Here is a 20,958-nt window from a genome sequence, read left to right on the forward strand (position 1 = left end):
AATGACCCAATAAATACTCAATCTAAAAAATATTGATTAATCATCTACTATAGTCCCACAACATTTCTATATACTATATTTTGTCACGCCCTGGTCGTAATATAGTGTGTTTGTCTTAATTTATTTGGTCAGGCCAGGGTGTGACATGGGTTTATTGTGGTGTGTTTTGTCTTGGGGTTTTGTGGGGTGTTGTGGGTGATTGTTCCTGTCTTTGTGTTTGCACCAGATAGGACTGTTTCGGTTTTTTCATGATTTCATTTCATTATTTTTGTAGTTTCTGCATGTATAGTTTTTCCTTCATTAAAATATATCATGAATCATCATCACGCTGCATTTTGGTCCGATCCTTGTTCTACCTCTTCGTCAGAGGAGGAGATAGAAGAGAGCCGTTACATATTTCAATTGTTTTAAAATAATGTTTACATTTTTATTGAAAGGTTTCTAGTTTGCTCAGTTAATTTATTCAATTTCTGTATTGCTCTAAATCAAAATTTTATTTAGTCTATATCTCTTTTCTGTCTGGATAACGCATAGATGGTGGACAATCTATTCCTAGTATTTACGGAATGTCTGTCTCTTACCAACTGAATACCGTTGTGAATAGAACTTGGCCGTTTTAAATGATGTATATTATAAAATAAGATAAGCATGTTTTTTTCAATTATCTTGTCGATTGATGACCAGCCAAGAACATTGCGCATGACTGTAACAGAAGACCCATATCTCCGCCTTAAAACAATCCTTGCAGCTTTGTTCTGTGCATTCTGCAGCCTCCTAACTGCACTTGATGATGCATTTCCCCAGACCACAGAACAGTAGTTCACCTGACTCTCAATTAATGCTTGTGTTATTTGCCTTAGAATTTGTCCTGGTAAATATTTAGCTATCCTTCTGATTATGCATGCTGTTTTAATATATATATATATATATGATTTTTTACATAGATCAGTTATTTGAGACGACCATGATCATGAATGGTTTTCTTGGTGTTTAAAACAAGTTTGTTTTGGCAAACCCACTCCCTGATATTCTCCAAATCTCCTTGTAAAGCCTGCTGTACCTGTTGAACCGATTGTCTTGCTGCATAAATTGTAGTATCATCTGCAAATATAGTACATTGAGTTTCAACCAAGGCATAGGGAAGGTCGTTGGTATATATTAAATAAAGAAGTGGCCCAAGGCAGCTGCCCTGAGGTATACCATAGTTTAACACATTAGGGGAAGAAAATGAACCATGTACCCAATGTACTGTACCCAATTCAATGCTACCTCCTTAAAACCATAATGCATTAATTTTGTCAAAATGATTTCATGATCCACTAAATCAAATGTGTGTGTGTGTATGTGTCTGTGCATGGTTTGAAATAGGTTATCTAAATGTGTCAGGGGGAGCACTTAACCCCACCCCATTCAGAGCAGGTGACTCTGCGGAAGTGAAATGGAGCGAGAGAAACGTGCCGCTTTTTTGGTTCATACAACCTTCGATTCCATCATCTTAAAAAAAAAAAATAATATGTATTTTTTATACATGGTGGGGTCGTGTCTGTGTCGGGTCGAGGACCAAAACACTTTGGAGTCCCTTGAATTATGTGATCTAAAGAAGGCTATTTTCCTTCCTCTTGAGACTTTGAGGAGTGTAGTAAGGATGTTTTTTGTTGCTTTTTGATGTTTGACTATACAGTATTCAGATATCCGTTCTTAGCTACTCATAGGTCCCTTTTTATCTAGTACATATCTTTCTGTTCCCACACAAATCTGCATTCAAAAATGTATACATAGTCTGCTGCCTTGTGTCTTAGTCTCACGCTATCATTTTGGCCGTTCACTCTCCTGATTCTGGCATCCACAGCAGAGTTGGCTCCCAGTGTGTAAATTCATATGATAATAATAACAGCATTGGTTTAAATTGCAGAGTATGACAGCCAAGGTATGCAGGGGGGCTGTTACAACATGGACCCTGACTTCAACATGGGCACTGACTAGAAAACAAACAGGTTATGAGGTTCAACTCTACTGGATTGAACTCACAGAGCGAAGCTTCATACAGTTAGCATCTGATCTGGGCCCATGTTCATGAAGCGTCTCAGAGTAGGAGTGCTGATCTAGAATCTGTTTTGCCCTTCAGATAAATAATGATAATACAATTACATGGACAGGCAATAGCTGATCCTAGACCAGCACTCCTAATCTGAGACGATTTGTGGATACAGGTCCTGGTCCCCAAAGGACATACAATGCATTCGGAAAGTATTCAGACCCCTTCCCCTTTTTCACATTTTTGTTACATTACAGCCTTATTCTAAAATTGATTAAATTGTTTTTTTCCCCCTCGTCAATCTACACAAAAGGCCTTTATGGTAGAGTGGCCAGACGGAAGCCACTCTTCATTAAAAGGCATATGACAGCTGCTCCAGAGCACAAAACCTGCTCCAGAGCACTCAGGACCTCAGACCGGAGCGAAGGTTCACCTTCCAACAAGAACACCCAAAGCACACAGCCAAGACAACGCAGGAGTGGCTTCGGGACAAGTCTCTGAATGTCCTTGAGTGGCCCAACCAGAGCCCGGACTTGAACCCGAACGAACATCTCTGGAGAGACCTGAAAATAGCTGTGCAGTGACAATCCCCATCCAACCTGACAGAGCTTGAGAGGATCTGCAGAGAAGAATGGCAGAAACTCCCCAAATACAGGTGTGCCAAGAAGACTCGAGGCTGTAATCGCTGCCAAAGATCCTTCAACAAAGTACAGAGTAAAGGGTCTGCATACTTATGTAAATGTGATATTTCAGTTTTATTTTATTTATAAAATGTGCAAAAAAAATGTTGACCTCTTTTGCTTTGTCAATATGGAGTATTGAGTGTATGTTGATGAGGGGGAAAAAACTATTTAATACATTTTTGAATAAAGCTGTAACGTAACAAAATGTGGAAAAAGTCAAGGAGTCTGAATACTTTCCGAATGCACTGTATACCATCTCAAAAAGTGATTACAGAATGTCTTCTCACAACAAGTCCTCTCACAACAACAAGAACAACTGTATTTTTCCCTTCATGCCACATTACTGTCGGCTGTACCATGTTCACATTTTTACACTTGGGGGAGATTACAAATACACTGGTGCCCTCTTGTGACATGACAGCCACTTACAATAGATTGATTCCCAAACCTATGAGAAAGTGCGCAAAACCAGCCAAACCAGCACCAAAAGGGATGAGTTGCAATTTACAAAATACATTTTTTTTAACCCTGTCATCATATGCTAGTTCTCTCAGAATACTCACCCACTGGTGACATCATCAGGGCGCGCTGCGTTCTTGCTCAGCACATCCCCGTCACTCATGTAGCCCGTCACCTCCATGGCGATGCCCTCCAGGTCAATATCCTCCCCTCTCCCCCCCAGATCCATACTGAGGGCACCTCCCCGCCCCGCCAGCTGTCTCCGCAGGGGGCCAGGGTACAGGTAGCGGCCCCCCTGCCCTCCTCCTCCTCCTCCCGAGGCACGACCCCCGTAGCCGTTCCCCGTGGAAGGTGCGTCCCCTGCCTGCAGGCGGGGGCTGGATTGGCCCAGTCGCCATGATGACAGGGAGGGCCGGGAGGAAGTAAGGCTGAGGATGCTCCGCCCACTCCCGCCACCGCTGATCTCCGTGGTGACGTTGCTATCAAAGGTCGTCTCCAAGGTGCTGGGGGAGGGAGGGGGGAGGGAGGGGGAGAAGCGGGAAAAAAGACTGAGCGTAAGGCTAGACATTAGCTCAGCAGTATTGAACTGGACTAGACAGTGGGTAAGACCTCTCTAACTGTGCGAAAAGGAGAGAGCAAGCCGCAGGGAGAGAGACTGGGTCAGGAGCTTGAATCAAAATCCAAAGACAAAAACCACCGCTCCATCCAGCCACTACTGGTTCAAAGACACTGACACTCTCATACAGGGGGTAGATAGATCATGCTGAAAGAACCAGACACAAGACACAGTCTAGTGGGTTTTTGGAGAACAAGCCCTCCATTACATACACACTAGAATAGAGCATCAGACAGACAAGCCTCAAACCGCAAAAGTTCATCCAACTTCGTCCTTTATTCTATTTCTATCTGGCAACCCTGGAGGCCGGGACACATCCCCAGTGTCAGACTCGTGAGTTATTAGTGACACTGCATGGCCACTAGGTGGCAGTCACGTCCCACTTAAAACGCTCTCCAGCTTCAAAATTAGACCTTTGTCCTGGGTGGACCACACATGAATAACACGACCGCTATTTAAAACAGACGTGCTAACTCACTTTACCGTGTACATTAACATACTCTTTTTTTTCACAAGAGAAAGTGTTATGGATAATTTGCTAAGAATAGCTTTATTGTGATCACTATTGTGGTCTCTCTCTCTAGGAGTTGTGTCTTTCATGTCTTAACGGATGGCAGTGGAACTTGTCGGAAACACAGAAATAGAATGTGGAATTGAAACTGGCATCTGTTTGGCTACTTGGCTGGACATTGTCCATTCTCATTTGCAGGAGGTTCATACCTGTGTGTGATCTGAGTCCCCCGTAGACTGGACATGGTCTCTTCCAGGTTCTGGCGGAGGTCTGCAATGTTTTTAACAGTCCGCAGCCGCCGTGTCTCTGGATCTTCTTCTATAAGGAACAAACATTGTACCTGAGCACATAGACACTAGCGGTGCGCGGATCAACTGTCAGTTCACCCACACCCGCCCGCTATTGCTAATAACCCATCAGCAACCACCAGACTATATGTGATAAAGTCCAAATCTGAGGCTCACACCGGACCCTAACCCGCTAATATAGAAGACGCGCTGTTAAGCTACAGTCAGAGTCGACTCCGACGTCCTTTGTGCCTCCATGGATACACGTTAACTTTTTCTCCCCGTTCCTAAAAAACATTTGGCAATTGGAGTGTAGGCTATTTGACGCGCGCACAGTTAGGCTCCTAAATCTTAGGCTTAGACACTAATGCTAGATAGCCTACAATAATGAAGGAAAACCCTCAATGTAGCCTATAGATATGACTGATATTTTTATAGATTTTTTTAAGGTTTAAAACTTTTTCGTTTTAACTTTATTCAACCCGCCCGCCACCTGCCCGTCACCAACACAATATTTTCATGACCCTAAACTCGCCCGCTCCGTGGATATAACCGAGGGGACTGCGGGCTATGAGTCAACCTGCGCTTCACTAATGGACACAACAAAACCCACAACTGAATTGAGTGTGCATGAGCCAGGAAGGTATGTTTCCCATCAGATAGAATCAACCCACATTCGGATTCATGTGCTGTTCTCCTCCCAACTAAAGATCTCACCCAATCAAAAATAACCCCCTAAAAATGGCCCATGTAACTTCTGTACAGTGCAGACACATAATCAATCGCCCATCAGCTCCTACAGACAGAACTAGTCGATGGCCTACCTGAAAGGTCCTCAATGGACGGCTGGCTGGCTTTAAAGGGGGTGTTTTCTCCGCCCCTTCCTCCTGACCCTGCCTCTGTCGCCATGATACCGTCCACGTCCGTTTGTGACCTAGATGACGGGGAAATTCCGAGCAAACGGCTTGCAGATTCCCACTAACGATCAGTGACTAATGACTTATGGTCCTTTCAGATTTTCTCGGGATACTATTACAGATTCATAAAGGATTGACAAATGTTAAAGTTGACAGTTTTATCAGTCCAAAGTATATGTATTACTCACCTGTACATGAAGGGTGCTACGGTGGCTGTGTTGGGGTGGCTGTGGTGCTGCTGGGGCTGAGGTAGCTGGACGCTGACCGTGTTGCAGGCTGTGCTCTGTGTAGCGCCACCACTACCACCTTCCACCACCGGGGCGGCGCTGTGGCCCTGTTGTGAGGCCTTGCCCTCTGTAGAAGCCAGACTAGAGGTAGAGCTAGAGTGCCTGCTGTCCCTGTCTCGGTCTCTGTCCAGGTGTCCGCGTTGCAGGACAAGACCCCCTCCCAACCGCATGCTCCGGGGACGCTCCCCACCCTCCTTCCCCCCTGCCGAGGGCGCCTTCCCCCCTACCCCTGAGGTTTTACCCCCTGGCTTTGGTATGCCGCTGTGTGCAGGGACAGAACTCTCCTTCTTGGCCACTTTGCTCCCTTTGGGTATGAAACTGGCGATTTTAGAAGTTCTCTTATTGGAGGAGGGTTCTGTTTCCATTGCGACACTGGTAGTCGCTTCCTCCTTAGGCTCCTCCCCCCTGAGTTCCATCCTCTCGGTGGCGATGTGTTTCCCCGCCTCTTTCACTCTTTCCCTCTCTTTCTCCTTCTCCTTCTCCAGTCCTTTCACTGAGCTCTTTTTAGAAGTCATAGCTCTGCTGAACGTGCGCTGAGCGATTCCCCTCAGTGCGATCTTGGGGCTGCTGGTTGTTGTGGCGACGGTAGGGACATGGGCAGAAGCACCGCCGTGGGTCGTCCCGTTACCTGTCCCGTTGACGCCGGGCCGGGTGTTCCCCTCTGCCTCCCCTAGGGAGTCGGTGTTGGACCCTGCTTCTGCCCTCTCTACTTCACCAGCCCCGAGCTGCCGGGCGGGGGCACCGCTGTCCGCCTGAGCTCCCTGATTGCTGGAGGACGAGGACTTAGATCCGCCTTTACTGTTAAACAGCTTGAGCTTCTCCAGCATCGACTTCTGTTGGATGACTTTCGGGGGGGGCTCGGTGGACGAGGAGGCCTTTGAGGAGGTATCCTTCTCCTGCTTGACAGAGAGCATGGCTGAGGAGGACGTGTGCTTGGAGCTCACAGACTTACTCCTCCAGGGCTTGCTGCTGGAGTTGGGGTGGGGGATGGCCGAGGAAGAGGAGGATGGAGGGACAGGAGCCGAGGTAGAGACGCTGTTGGCGGAAGTGCTGATGGTCACAGGGGACGACGGAGCATGTTCAGTCATTACCGGAGTCTGTGAAGTCATGTCCTCGGACGGTTCTGTGAGGAAGAGGAGAGGATGAAGAGGTGGAAGGGATGAAAAAAAGGGATGAGAGGAGGAAGTGAGAAGCGGATAACCGAGAGGAGAGGAGAATAGGAACGAGAGGGGATGAGGAGACGAGAGGAGGAAGTGAGAAGCGGATAACCGAGAGGAGAGGAGAATAGCAGATTAGGAGATGAGAGGAGTGACGAAGAAGAAGATGAAGAGAAGGGAGAAAGCAGGAGTGGGAGAGAGGATAAGGAGAGGGGAAAGGCAAGAAATAAGAGATGGTTAAGATAGAGCAATCCTCATAGACCCCACACCAACTGTCCATATAAGGTCTTGCACTGTGGAAATCTTGAGTTAGCCTGTGTTGACACAGTCTAAACGTGTCATTACTTAACGCTAGCGAGCACACGACACTCCGATAACTATTAGAAACCTTGGACACTAACAACGAGGGAAAGCCCTTTAAAGTTTGACCGAGGAATTTTAGCTGAGATAGAACACGGCTACCAACACCCGTGGGAGGTTTGGACTTATATGGACTGGTTCTGGTTCATTATCTTCCAATTCACAGTCAAAGACTCTATCCTAAGTCTGTATTCTGAACTACTGTGGAAATGAGCTAGCTAAAACACAAACACTTTCATTAAATTGGACTATTTTGTCTTACAGAGCACACAAAACCAACACAAAGTACTTTTAAAAAAGTTTATAATTTGTTAAACCTCTAAATCAATAATGTTTGACTTACCAAAAACAGTCACAATCAAATCCAAAACCAACATAGATACAGAACTCATATAGCAGCTAAGATGTTTTTCCTCGAGAGACTAATACTGTACCGTACAAGAACAGTGTAGTTATTGTTGTGTGCCGGTAGAGACTCCAAGTGCCAACTTACCGCTAGCATTACTTTGAATATTCAAAGCCAAACTGCCAAACTGCCCTTGTGGCCACTCCCATGCCCAACCCATTAGTCAGCCAGTAGAGCACATGGACACGGCAAAACAGAAGCTAAGGTCCTGCTGCACTTACCCAAATACCTTCACAAACACGGTCTATTATTAAGTAATGATCTCAAATTTCATCCGTTGCAATTCCTTTTCAATACACTCTTAGGGGGAAAAAGGTGCTATCTAGAACCTCGGCGGCCGAACCCTTTTTAAGAACCCTTTTTGATCCAGGTAGAATGCTCTCTTACATAGGGTTCTACATAGAACCAATAAGGTTTCCCCCCCGGAACCAAAAAGGGTTCTCCTATGGGGAGAGCCGAGAAGAACCCTTTTGGAACCCTTTTTTGTAAGAGTGTACCATCTCTTCGTACAGTGCAGTATGCAACCCCTTTTTCAGTATACTGCATTAACATGACTCTAAACACTTGGTAACTCCATAAACTAATTTAATATTCACACATTTGAACCTCGTTAAGGAAGTATTTACGAGGAATATTAAACACTCCACGTCTTTATGCCACATCCCATTTTCATCCCATTTATTCCTGTTTTTTAAACACCTTTCATGCCCTAATTGCTTTTCATGCCCCTTTCGTTTCCCCCCAGTTCAGTATTTAGAAAGCCTGCATTGAAACAATGCGCCATTAGGAAGTGATTAGGGCCCAATTAGCCGTGCTAGAGGTTAGCCGGCGGAAAGTGGGTCAGGTTGCTAATAGCTGGCTTCCTATTGGAGGAGGGCCTGAATGAGAGAGAGAGAGAGAGGACCAGCTGTAATTACAGAGGAGGTAGAGAGAGAGAGAGAGAGAGAGAGAGAGAGAGAGAGAGAGAGAGAGAGAGAGAGAGAGAGAGAGAGAGAGAGAGAGAGAGAGAGAGAGAGAGAGAGAGAGAGGAGAGAATGAGAAAGAGAGAGGGATTCAGACTCACTGAGGCTGGGATGTGGGAAAAGGGGAACGTTGAGAAGCTCACGTCATGCCAACAGAACGGTCTGTGCCCCAGAGGGAGAATAGGGGGTGAAACCAGCTTGGGTTTTGGTTGAGAAGTGGACATTGTGTTGGCTTGGACACTGGACACAAGAAACACACAGAGCATTTCTGGGGATGACCCAGAACCAAATGACCCAGTTTGAATGAAAAGGAGATCCACATTTCGCATCCTGGGTCAGAAGTGAAATTGCAATGAACCCCTTTGCCCCACAGTTGTCAATAAAGTTGTATTGAATTCAATCCCCTTCTTATATCACACAATTTACTTGTTTCCTGTTTTAGACACACACGTGATGTATCAATACACATAAACACTCACACCTGAGCCACTGACCAGCATTCTTTCTCCCTCTTCCACACCTAAAGATTGCCACCCAGTAAACTTTTGTTCTGGTCCAATATCACAAACACATGGACTGCTGACATCCCACTCGTAAGAGATCATAGACCTCCTGACCTGGCTACTGAGATCACTGTGACAAAGTTCACTACCTTGGGACAAAAATAGGACTCCACCAACACACACACACCTTTGTGCCTCTATATGACTTGTGTATTCTCGTAGTTCACACAGGACCCAGGTTTTAGTGTTTAAATCTTAACTACTCAATTAGTGCAGTCAATTAGTAGTCTGAAATCTGAGTCTGACAGACAGAGAGAGGCCCTCAGGACTTAACCACAGACCACCAGTGAACTTCCTGCCATAACCCAACTTTCTCTCTCTCTCTCTCTCTCTCTCTCTCTCTCTCTCTCTCTCTCTCTCTCTCTCTCTCTCTCTCTCTCACACACACACACACACACACACACACACACACACACACGTTCATACCTCTGTTAAACAATGGACTAAAACAAAATCTCATCTGCAGTGCATTTGGAAACCTTTGACTTTTTGACTTTTTCCACATTTTGTTACGTTACAGCCTTATTCTAAAATGGATTAAATCAATTTTTCCCCCTCATCAATCTACACACAATACCACATAATTACAAGGCAAAAACGGGTTTTTAGAAATGTGTTTGAAAAAAACAACTGAAATATCACATTTACATAAGTATTCAGACCCGTTACTCAGTACTTGTGGAAGCGCTGTTGACAGCGATTACAGTCTCGAGTCGAGACGGCCTATAGGGAGGAGGTCAGAGACCTGGCTGGGTGGTGCCAGAATAACAACCTCTCCCTCAACGTAACCAAGACTAAGGAGATGATTGTAGGCTACAGGAATAGGAGGACCGAGCACGCCCCCATTCTCATCTACGGTTCTGTAGGAGCAGGTTGAGTTCCTTGGTGTCCACATCAACAACAAACTAGAATGATCCAAACACACCAAGACAGTCGTGAAGAGGGCACGACAAAGCCTATTCCGCCTCAGGAAACTAAAAAGATTTGGCATGGGTCCTGAGATCCTCAAAAGGTTCTACAACTGCAACATCGAGAGCATCCTGACTGGTTGCATCACTGCCTGGTACGGCATTTGCCCGGCCTCCGACCGCAAGGCACTACAGAGGGTAGTGCGTACGGCCCAGTACATTACTGGGGCAAAGCTGCCTGCCATCCAGGACCTCTACACCAGGCGGTGTCAGAGGAAGGCCCTAAAAATTGACAAAGACTCCAGCCACCCCAGTCATAGACTGTTCTCTCTACTACTGCATGGCAATCGGTACCGGAGTGCCAAGTCTAGGTGTAACGATCCTCTTCCTGTGAATGACTGGACCAAGGCGCAGCGTGAGACGTGTTCATGATATTTTATTCAAATCAGAACACTAGAACAAAAAACAACAAAGAGGAAAACGAACAGTTCTGTAAAGGAAACTAACAATACAGAAAACAACTACCCACAAAACCCATGTGGGCAAGAGCGACCTAAGTATGGTTCCCAATCAGAGACAACGATAGACAGCTGTCCCTGATTGGGAAGTATACTCGGCCAAAAACAAAGAAATACAAAAACCTAGAAAAAGGAACATAGAATGCCCACCCTAGTCACACCCTGGCCTAACCAAAATAGAGAATAAAAGCCTCTCTATGGCCAGGGCGTGACCCGAGGACAAAAAAGGCTTCTCAACAGTTTTTACCCCCAAGCCATAAGACTCTTGAACAAGGTAATCAAATGGCAACCCGGACTATTTACATTGTGTGCCTCCGCCCAACCCCTCTTTTACACTGCCGCTACTCTCTATTTATCATACATGCATAGTCACTTTAACTATACATTCATGTACATACTACCTAAATTGGCCCGACCAACCAGTGCTCCCGCACATTGGCTAACCGGGCTATCTGCACTGTGTCCCGCCACCCGCCACCCACAACCCACCACCCGCCAATCCCTCTTTTACGCGACTGCTACTCTCTGTTCATCATATATGCATCACTTTAACCATATCTACATGTACATACAACCTCAATCAGCCTGACTAACCGGTGTCTTTATGTAGCCTCACAACTGTTATTTCTCACAGTCTTTTCACTGTTGTTTTATTTCTTTACTTACCTATTGTTCACCTAATACCTCTTTTGCACTATTGGTTAGAGCCTGTAAGTAAGCATTTCACTGTAAGGTCTTATTGGGTATGACGTTATAAGCTTGCCACACCTGTATTTGGGGAGTTTCTCCCATTATTCCCTGCAGATCCTCTCAAGCTCTGTCATGTTGGATGGGGAGTGTCGCTGCACAGCTATTTTCAGGTCTCTCCAGAGATGTTCGATAGGGTTCAAGTCCGGGCTCTGGCTGGGCCACTCAAAGACATTCAGAGACGTGTCCCGAAGCCACTCCTGCGTCGTCTTGGCTGTGTGCTTAGGTTCGCTGTCTTGTTGGAAGGGGAACCTTTGCCCCAGTCTGAGGTCCTGAGCACTCTGGAGTAGATTTTCTGACTCGTCTCCCAGTCCCTGCCACTGTAAAACATCCCCAAAGCGCGATGCTGCCACCACCATGCTTCACCGTAGGGATGGTGCCAGGTTTCCTCCAGACGCGGCGCTTGGCATTCAGGCCAAAAGAGTTCAATCTTGATTTCATCAGACCAGAGAATGTTGTTTCTCAATGGTCTGAGTCCTTTAGGTGCCTTTTGGCAAACTCAAAGCGGGCTGTGCCTTATTTTGTCTGTGTATGAAGCCATCGGCTTCTGGGATCATCCCCCGTTTTCACGGATCATCGCGCCTGTGTGTGTGTTTCATTGTGTCTGTTCCACTGTGTCTATAGGTGCCATTACCAAGTGTACAATACAAACGTCCACAATGTGTGTGTGTGTGTGTAGCATGTGTGCGGGCGTGTGCGCATGTCAGAGACATGTTTGTTCAGCACAGCCACTTCAAAAGGCCCATGGTTTCCCCCTCAGCGCGTAACGGCTCAACCTCGTCCCAAACGAAACCCGGGAGGAAAACGCTGCCGAGACCGCAACCGCACGCAAAAACAAGCTTAAAAGCATTAGAGGGGCCTAGCATCTGCAGACACTGCGTAGCCCACTTGACCGATTTCACGGTTGCAAGACCGTAATTTAGATCACCCATCAGTCAGTACTGACCTGTACATTCCCTGCCTATAGAAACATAGAGAGATAGACATAAAGTCTAAACATAAAAGCCATGACTGAGCCTGGGGGGGGGGGGCAGTATCATACTTATAGACACTGTATACAGTTTAGAATGACGCGCAGCCTAAACATATGATGATGAATGTGTCCAGATTCAGGAAGATACTTTTTTTTAGCAACATACAGTACAGTACTGTATGATACTTATAGAAATAGCTCAGGCGTATTTCCAGGACTGCCCAGAGAGCAACCATTTTTAGCCGTACACAGATGTCTTGCCAGAAAAAAAAAACGAAAAATAACTAGATAAATAGACAACTAAAAGTGAATTGTTGTATTTTTTGCTTATATGTTCTATTGCTCCGTTCAATTGAGTATCATTTCATATAGTCGACTTCTGTCTAAACTGCTTACTCGTATCCCCAAGTGGGACGGCCAGTCTTGATTTGGAGTGAAACTTTTAAAGTTCCTCCACATGAACACACTCAAACAGAGGCTACAGGCTCATCGGCTGGCCATTCATTCAGCACTGTCTGCACTGTCCGTACACTCTCACATGTGTGCATGCATGCACACCACGAAATGCACACCACGCACACACAACACGCACGCACACCACACACGCACACCACGCACACACAACACGCACGCACACCACACACGCACGCCACGCACGCACAGCACGCACGCACGCACACCACACCACGCACGCACACCACGCACGCACGCACACCACGCACGCACGCACGCACGCACGCACGCACGCACGCACGCACGCACACCACACCACGTACGCACACCACGCACGCACACCACACACGCACACCACGCACGCACGCACACCACACCACACCACGCACGCACACCATGCATGCACACCACGCACGCACACCACACCACGCACGCACACCACGCACGTACACCACGCACGCATGCACACCACCACGCACGCACACCACGCACGCACGCACACCACTCCACGCACGCACACCACGCACACACACCACGCACCACGCACGCACGCCACCACGCACGCACACCACGCACGCACACCACACCACGCACGCACACCACGCACGCACACCACGCATGCACACCACGCACACCATGCACGCACGCACACGCATGCACCACACCACGCACACCCACGCACACACGCACACCACGCATGCACACACACCACGCATGCACACCACGCACACACATCACGCATGCACACCACGCACGCACACCACGCACGCCATGCACGCATGCACACCACACCACGCACGCACACCACGCACGCCATGCACGCACGCACACCACGCACGCCATGCACACCACACCACGCACGCATGCACACACACACATACAAGAGTAAGCACCCACGCGCACATTCGCTTGGAACGCACATACACACACACACACAACACACTCTCTCACTCACTCTCTTTCAATTCAATTCAAAGGGCTTTGTTGGCATGAGAAACATATGTTTACATAGATAATAAACTAAATGTGAAATACATAATACAAAATGAACCGTAAACATTACACCCACAAACGCTACAAAGGAATAGAGACAGTTCATATTATGTCTCTCAAGGTGAGAATGTAAAGCATAAGAGGAAGGCCAACTGTATGCTCATGTCTCTCTACTGTATAAAACAGGATGGTTCCAAGGACATGTTTTACATTCTTCTGTCAGCAACACTGAACAGTTCAGGCTCGTTTTTACTGAGCCTTAGCATCTCCAGCATTTGATTTCAAGGTAGTAAATCACCGAACGTTCCCGCTAGTAAACTTGTTGCTAATTTGGTACAGTAAAGCTTACTAAGTAAAATGATGTATTAAAACAGTGTATGATTATTTATTTCTTAAACACAAACTAATCACAAAATGTCAAATAAGACTGAGTCAGACCCTGTGTCTGGTCACTAGGTAAAAGACCATGACCAATGGTACTATAAGTCTGGGTCGATTCCTAACTGTCATACAAATCGCACATTGACGTCATGTATGATTTGGGAGAAAGCTAGTTTCAGCACCCAGTGAGGCTAAGAGGAGAGCAGTGAAAAGATAGATGACAAACCTCAGGAGTATCACTGTCCCAGTAGAGTAGAGACCAAAAGAAGCTGAGCGCAGAAGCCAGGGTTCCAAACTCTAACAGACGTTCCACAGAGGGCAGTGGAACTGTTGTGCAGGAGTGAGTTGGGAGAGGGGGGTTTGGCAGACACTCAACAGGGAAGGCAGGGGGTGATTCCAAACCCCCCTACCTGCCGTCTGTCCCCCTGCACCCTTCACATCTCTCTCTCTCTCTCTCTCTCTCTCTCTCTCTCTCTCTCTCTCTCTCTCTCTCTCTCTCTCTCTCTCTCTCTCTCTCTCTCTCTCTCACACACACACATCACCCTCTCCTTCTCTCGTTTCCCTCCATCTCTCCTGCCTCCATCGTTCATACAGTCTAACACAGGGGAATGGATTGAGACTGTGGAAGAGAAACACAGTGAGTCTAGAAACAACCCCGGGAGACCAGCTGGGTGGTGACAACAGCGCAAAGAAGCTACATAAAACCTCTAACTAAATGCACAGTCAACACAGATTTGCCATGGCTGAACACAGCCGAAAATAGAGCCGCATTAAGTCCGCACAGTAGACAGAGTGTCAGTCGATCTGAATACAGTGACGATTGATTGAATTTTGATTTGTGTGACCACACACTAACGCGTACGCTAGCTCAGTTGGTAGAGCATGGCGCTTGTAACGCCAGGGTAGTGGGTTCGATTCCCGGGACCACCCATACGTAGAATGTATGCACACATGACTGTAAGTCGCTTTGGATAAAAGCGTCTGCTAAATGGCATATATTATTATTATTATTATTATTATTATTATAATCGGGAAGCGGGTACAGGGACTGAATATTTAACAATGAATAGAACAATAGTGCAAAATAAGAAACACGAAAAGCGTACAGACAAGAAACAGAGTCAATAACGGCTGAGGAAAGAACCAAGGGGAATGACAGATATAGGGGAGGTAATCAGGAAGGTCATGGAGTCCAGGTGAGTATCATGAGGCGCAGGTGCACGTAACGCTGGTGGCGGGTGTGCGTAATGATGAGACAACTGGCGACGTGACAGTACCCCCTCCCTGACGCTGGGCTCCAGCCGCCGGACGCCGCCGACCAGAGGAATGGTCCCGGGTGGTAAGGGTAGGCAACAACACATCTGCCACGCTGATCCTCAACACTGGGCCCCCTCAGGGGTGTGTACTTAGTCACCTCCTGTATTCCTTGTTCACCCACGACTGTGTGGCCAAACACGACTCCAACACCATCATTAAGTTTGCTGACAACACAACAGTGGTAGGCCTGATCACCGACAACGGTGAGACAGCCTATAGGGAGGAGGTCAGAGACCTCGCCATGTGGTGCCAGGACAACAATCTCTCCCTCAATGTGAGCAAGACAAAGGAGCTGATCGTGGACTACAGGAAAAGGCGGGCCGAAACAGGCCCCCATTAACATCGACAGGGCTGAAGTGGAGTGGGTCGAGAGTTTCAAGTTCCTTGGTGTCCACATCCCCAACAAACTATCATGGTCCAAACATACCAAGACAGTCGTGCAGAGGGCACGATAAAACCTTTTCCCCATCAGGAGACTGAACATTTTTGGCATGGGTCCCCAGATCCTCAAAAAGTTCTACATCTGCACCATCGAGAGGATCCTGACCGGTTGCATCACCACCGGGTATGGCAACTGCTTGGCATCTGATCATAAGGTGCTACAGAGTGTAGTGCATATGACCCAGTACATCACTGGGGCCAAGCTTCCTGCCATCCAGGACCTATATAATAGGAGGCGTCAGATACCGGTCCTCCCTGTATAAAGCCTTGTTATTGTTATTGTTACTTTATTGTGTTACTTTAAAAAAAGATATATAATTTTTTTCTTTAGTTGATTTGGTCAATATTTTCTTAACTCTTCTTGAATTGCACTGTTGGTTAAGGGCTTGTTTAGTAAGCATTTCACGGTAAGTTCTACACTTGTTGTATTAGGCGCATGTGACAAATAAAGTTTGATTTGATTGAGTTGGGGGCCAGGAGCTGGCCGGTCGCTTCTGCTGAGGCACGGGAACCTGACGAGCCGGATGAGGCACGGGAACCTGACAAGCCAGATGAGGCACGGGAACCTGACAAGCCGGATGAGGCACGTGAACCTGACGAGCCGGCTGAGGCACGGGAACCTGACGAGCCGGCTGAGGCACGGGAGCCTGAGGAGCCGGCTGAGGCACGGGAGCCTGACGAGCCGGCTGAGGCACGGGACCTGACGAGCCGGCTGAGGCACGGGAGCCTGACGAGCCGGCTGAGGCACGGGAGCCTGACGAGCCGGCTGAGGCACGGGAGCCTGACGAGCCGGCTGAGGCACGGGAGCCTGACGAGCCGGCTGAGGCACGGGAGCCTGACGAGCCGGCTGAGGCACGGGAGCCTGACAAGCCGGCTGAGGCATGGGAAGCATGCCGAGCCAACCGAGGTTTGAGAATCTGTCGAGCCAGCTGAGGCAGCGGCACTGGCTTCGGCAGCGGCACTGGGACCCGACGTCACCAGTAAAAAAGGAAAATAAATATCCCTGTTGGTAGCCCTTGGTGAGGCGTTATTCTTTAACGTGTACGGTAATAAATAATAATAAAGACATGAAACAGAAACAGAGTCAATAATGCCTGATGAAAGAACCAGGGGGAGTGACAGATATAGGGGAGGTAATCAGGAAGGTTATAGAGTCCAGGTGACTGTCCAGAGGCACAGATGCGCGTAATGCTGGTGGCAGGTGTGCGTAATGATGAGACCACTGGCGGCGTTGAGCGCCGGAGAGGGGGGGTAAACGTGACACACACCAACAAGATGCAGGCCAAGCAATGGTAATTGATTTAGGAAATTGATTCAGGGCACATCATATGACATAAAGCTTGGAGGCCTGGAGATGCAAACGTGTTTAATTTCATTAAAGGTCAATTACCTTTGAGACCGGCAGACTTTTGCATGACATTAACCAGAGGACAAAATGTCATGATCGCCACAGCCCTAGTCATGGGTCATTCACAGTGTCCTGCTATAGGCAAGCAAGCACCTTTGAGGTTAGACAGAGCACAGTGCATAGCGGTCATACCAGCTAGAGGTCATGGTAACCTTTATAGCGCAACACTAAATCTAACACACACACACCTCTATAAATCACACACTGTCACCTCACCTTGTAACCCATATCAATGGCATTTAGCGAGGAGACATGCAGCACACACACTCTCCATAGGTCAGCGTCACGTGCAGGCACGCGCACGAACGAACGCAGGCACGCACACACACGCACGTGCACACACGTAGTATTTCGACTGTCCTCGTAATACACAGTATTGTACTGTTCATATCCTGTATCCCAAAGCTCCCTTAGCCAAGATAGAAGAATCATATGGCCAGCCAGGTAAATAGGTGAAGCATCTGGCACCATAAATCATATCTAGTTTGACTCATAACATTGTTTATCTAATGAATAACCTTTTATGCACTCAACATGGGCAACAAAGACGAATACTCTATTTCATGGCCCAACTCACTCACGTCGCAGTAAAGCGCTTCAGCACTGATGCAGTGCATTGTGGGTGAGGGTGTCTGCACTCAGGGACCTGTATCCACAGAGCGTCTCAGAGTAGGAGTGCTGATCTGGAATCAGTTTAGCCTTTTGTATCATCATGAATAATATTATACGGACAGATCTTAGCTCAGCACCCTCACTGTAACATGAGACGCTTTGTGGATAGGCCTCGGTCTATTCTGAGAAAGGGTGACTCCTATGGCCTCCCACACTATAACGGCCTGATTAGGATAGCTGCTATACTCACAGACGTCATCGTCCACACCATGACCAGGACAGACTGTCAGCGTTTAATGACAGGTGGTTTAGACATTTGGTCCTTTATGGCTGTGCACGTGTCTGGAATTCAACCTCGGGCAATATGGCCCACTCAGAGCCTGATCCATGACTCGAAATACGATCAAGACGTGTGTGTGTGTGTGTGTGTGTGTGTGTGTGTGTGTGTGTGTGTGTGTGTGTGTGTGTGTGTGTGTGTGTGTGTGTGCGTGTGCGTGTGCGTGTGTGTGTGTGTGTGTGTGTGTGTGCGTGTGTGTGTGTGTGTACATACATTGATCGTATTTCGGGTCATGGATCAGGCTTTGAGTGGGCCATATTGCCCAAGGTTGAATTCCAGACACGTGCACAGTCATAAAGGTGTGTGTGTGTGAGTGTGAGTGTGCGTGTGCGAAGGACAGACGTACCTTTGTGCAGGTGAGCGGCTGGTTTGGTCTTGTCTGTGAAGCCCTGACTGCGCCGGTTGCCGGCGGCGCCAACCGACCCGCGAGGTGTGATGTCACTGCCAGCAGTGGACACCCTCGCACTCGGGCCTGGAAGTCTGAGAGAGAGAGAGAGAGAGAGAGAGAGAGAGAGAGAGAGAGAGAGAGAGAGAGAGAGAGAGAGAGAGAGAGAGAGAGAGAGAGAGAGAGAGAGAGAGAGAGAGAGAGAGAAAGAAAGAAAGAGAGAGAGGAAGAGAGAGTTTACACTCAATGGCATGAAAAGCTAAGTTTAGGCAATACATTCATTAAACGTCCAATATTTTTCCACCTTTCAGTAACCCCATATTATTAGCTAATCTCCTGTGTAGCCGTAGCCAGGAGTCGAAGTCCGCATCCTACACTCTATTCCAGCCGGGTCTGACTCTCACGTAGACCTATAAATTGAGGAGGAAACATAATTCTGTGGCTGTTCGGCTGTTGGTCTGATGAATAGATTTCGACCGGTAGTTCAATACCGGTGTGAAACATCGCAACTCTTATTTCCTTCTTGCCACTCTGATTGAGTGACCTTAAATGTAAAATATATATATTTGTTTATCCTTAACATGACCATGTAGGACTGCATGGGAGTTTGTTAGTGGGAGAATAGGTCTAGCTCAGACTGCTGTTAGCTCGTGAATTAACTGTCTTGTGAATTAAACTGGGGTTCTGGGCTATAAGAAGTCATTATTAAGTTCCTGTCTGACAATAAAGACTATGATGACATGAGCGTTCTGAAATGAACACACTGAAAATGTTAGTGTATAAACAATATATACGGGGGATCCTGGGAATCAGACGCACTATTCTGGCATTGCAAGAACTGTGATCTACCAACTGAGCAGCAAAATGTTATACCCGATGTAATTCTGAGGGAGATATTAAGTCACAGGCTTCACTGCTCGCCTAGTCATGACATACACCGTTTACAATTCACTGATGAAAAGTGTTCTGTCCGTTCTCGTTCGGGATGTGGCCACATTAAATCGTAATCATGAAATGAACCTAATGTTGCTCCCCTTGGCTGCACATCCAAGACAGTTTTCATTCAAGTCGAGAAAGTAAGAAAAGAACAAATTCAGATGAAAAGGAAAAGCAGTGGAGGAGAAACGCATTTACAATCTGAAAAGGAGAGAGAAAAACACATGTCCAGATATTGAAAGTATTTATGCCCAGCTGAACATTAACCTGCAGTTACACATGGTGACCAGAGGGTGGGGCTATTGCATTGTTTTTTTTAGGTACATTTGCCGGAGCAGGTGCAAAAACGACCAGGGATGGACAGCATGCACTCTCCACTGGCTCGACAAAAAGACGATGTTTCCTGTTTTCATGTATACTGTATATTCAACCTAACTTCTGTTTCCCCCCAAAAATGGATGCGGGGACTCTGTTCAGGCATCTTCCTATGCCTGCTATGTTGGGTTTAGGCAGCATGCAGTCATTTAGTTCAGAAAAACAGTGACATGCTTGTGAAACAAAGTCCATGGTCATCATTCATAAAGTGTCTCAGAGTAGGAGTGTTCATCTAGGATTAGGTCCTTCTTTTCGGTACTCATATAAAAAGGCTAAACTGCTCCTAGGTCAGTACTACTACTTTATGACACTTTATGAATACGGGCCCAGATGAATGTATAAACCCGAATCACCGAATAAACATTCTCTCACAGTACACAGTACAGCAGCAGTAGGACAGTAGTCGTGGCCTATCCTATCCGCTATCGTAACGTCCGACCGAATTCAAGACGTCCACTCCTCCATCTCGGGTTAACTATTAGGGACACGTTCACAGTGAGACGCGCTCGCTCATGAGTCGTGCTCGCTCACATTCTTGTGTGCGCGGAACACGTGCCCACACTCACATCGCACGCACACACGCACAGGTTATCCAAAGGTCCCTCGCAGCCCATTAAGCAGATATGCCAAATGAGGCGTGATGCCAGAGTCAGACAGGACTTTCCAAAATGGAGTGCCCTCTCTTCAAAACGCATACAGAGTAGAATAGCAGTTTCAGGTAGAAGTTGCCCTTACCACAGATCTAGGATCATATTAATACACCCTCTATAGTAACCATAGCATGTTGACAAAGATCTGACCCTGTATCAGTTGTTATTGACAACTTCTGCCTACTCTGGAAATGGTGAGGAAAGGGGGGAGAATTAGAAGACGAGGAGGAGGAGGAGTGGAGGAGGAAGATGCATGACCACAAAGGTGAGCGAGCGAGAAA

The 20,958-nt window shown here is 47.2% G+C and overlaps 1 protein-coding gene across 7 annotated transcripts in view; it reads right to left on the reverse strand.

Moving 5' to 3' along the window:
* The window catches only part of LOC118393643 (neuron navigator 2-like), a 137,084-nt gene that overhangs the window by 69,919 nt on the left and 46,207 nt on the right, over positions 1-20,958 (reverse strand). For 4 of the 7 annotated variants that reach the window (XM_052461945.1, XM_052461948.1, XM_052461944.1 and 1 more), the window contains exons 6-10: positions 18,678-18,811; positions 5,697-6,918; positions 5,416-5,525; positions 4,514-4,622; positions 3,282-3,680 (exon numbers count right to left, since the gene is read on the reverse strand). In XM_052461945.1, coding sequence (XP_052317905.1) covers positions 3,282-3,680; positions 4,514-4,622; positions 5,416-5,525; positions 5,697-6,918; positions 18,678-18,811 — 1,974 coding nt within the window. Of the gene's footprint in view, positions 1-3,281; positions 3,681-4,513; positions 4,623-5,415; positions 5,526-5,696; positions 6,919-14,442; positions 14,466-18,677; positions 18,812-20,958 lie in introns of those variants that run through there. The other 3 variants (XM_052461950.1, XM_052461946.1, XM_052461949.1) reach the window with 2 other exon arrangements.

The sequence above is a fragment of the Oncorhynchus keta genome, chromosome 14 (assembly GCF_023373465.1).
Source record: "Oncorhynchus keta strain PuntledgeMale-10-30-2019 chromosome 14, Oket_V2, whole genome shotgun sequence".
NCBI lineage: Eukaryota > Metazoa > Chordata > Actinopteri > Salmoniformes > Salmonidae > Oncorhynchus > Oncorhynchus keta.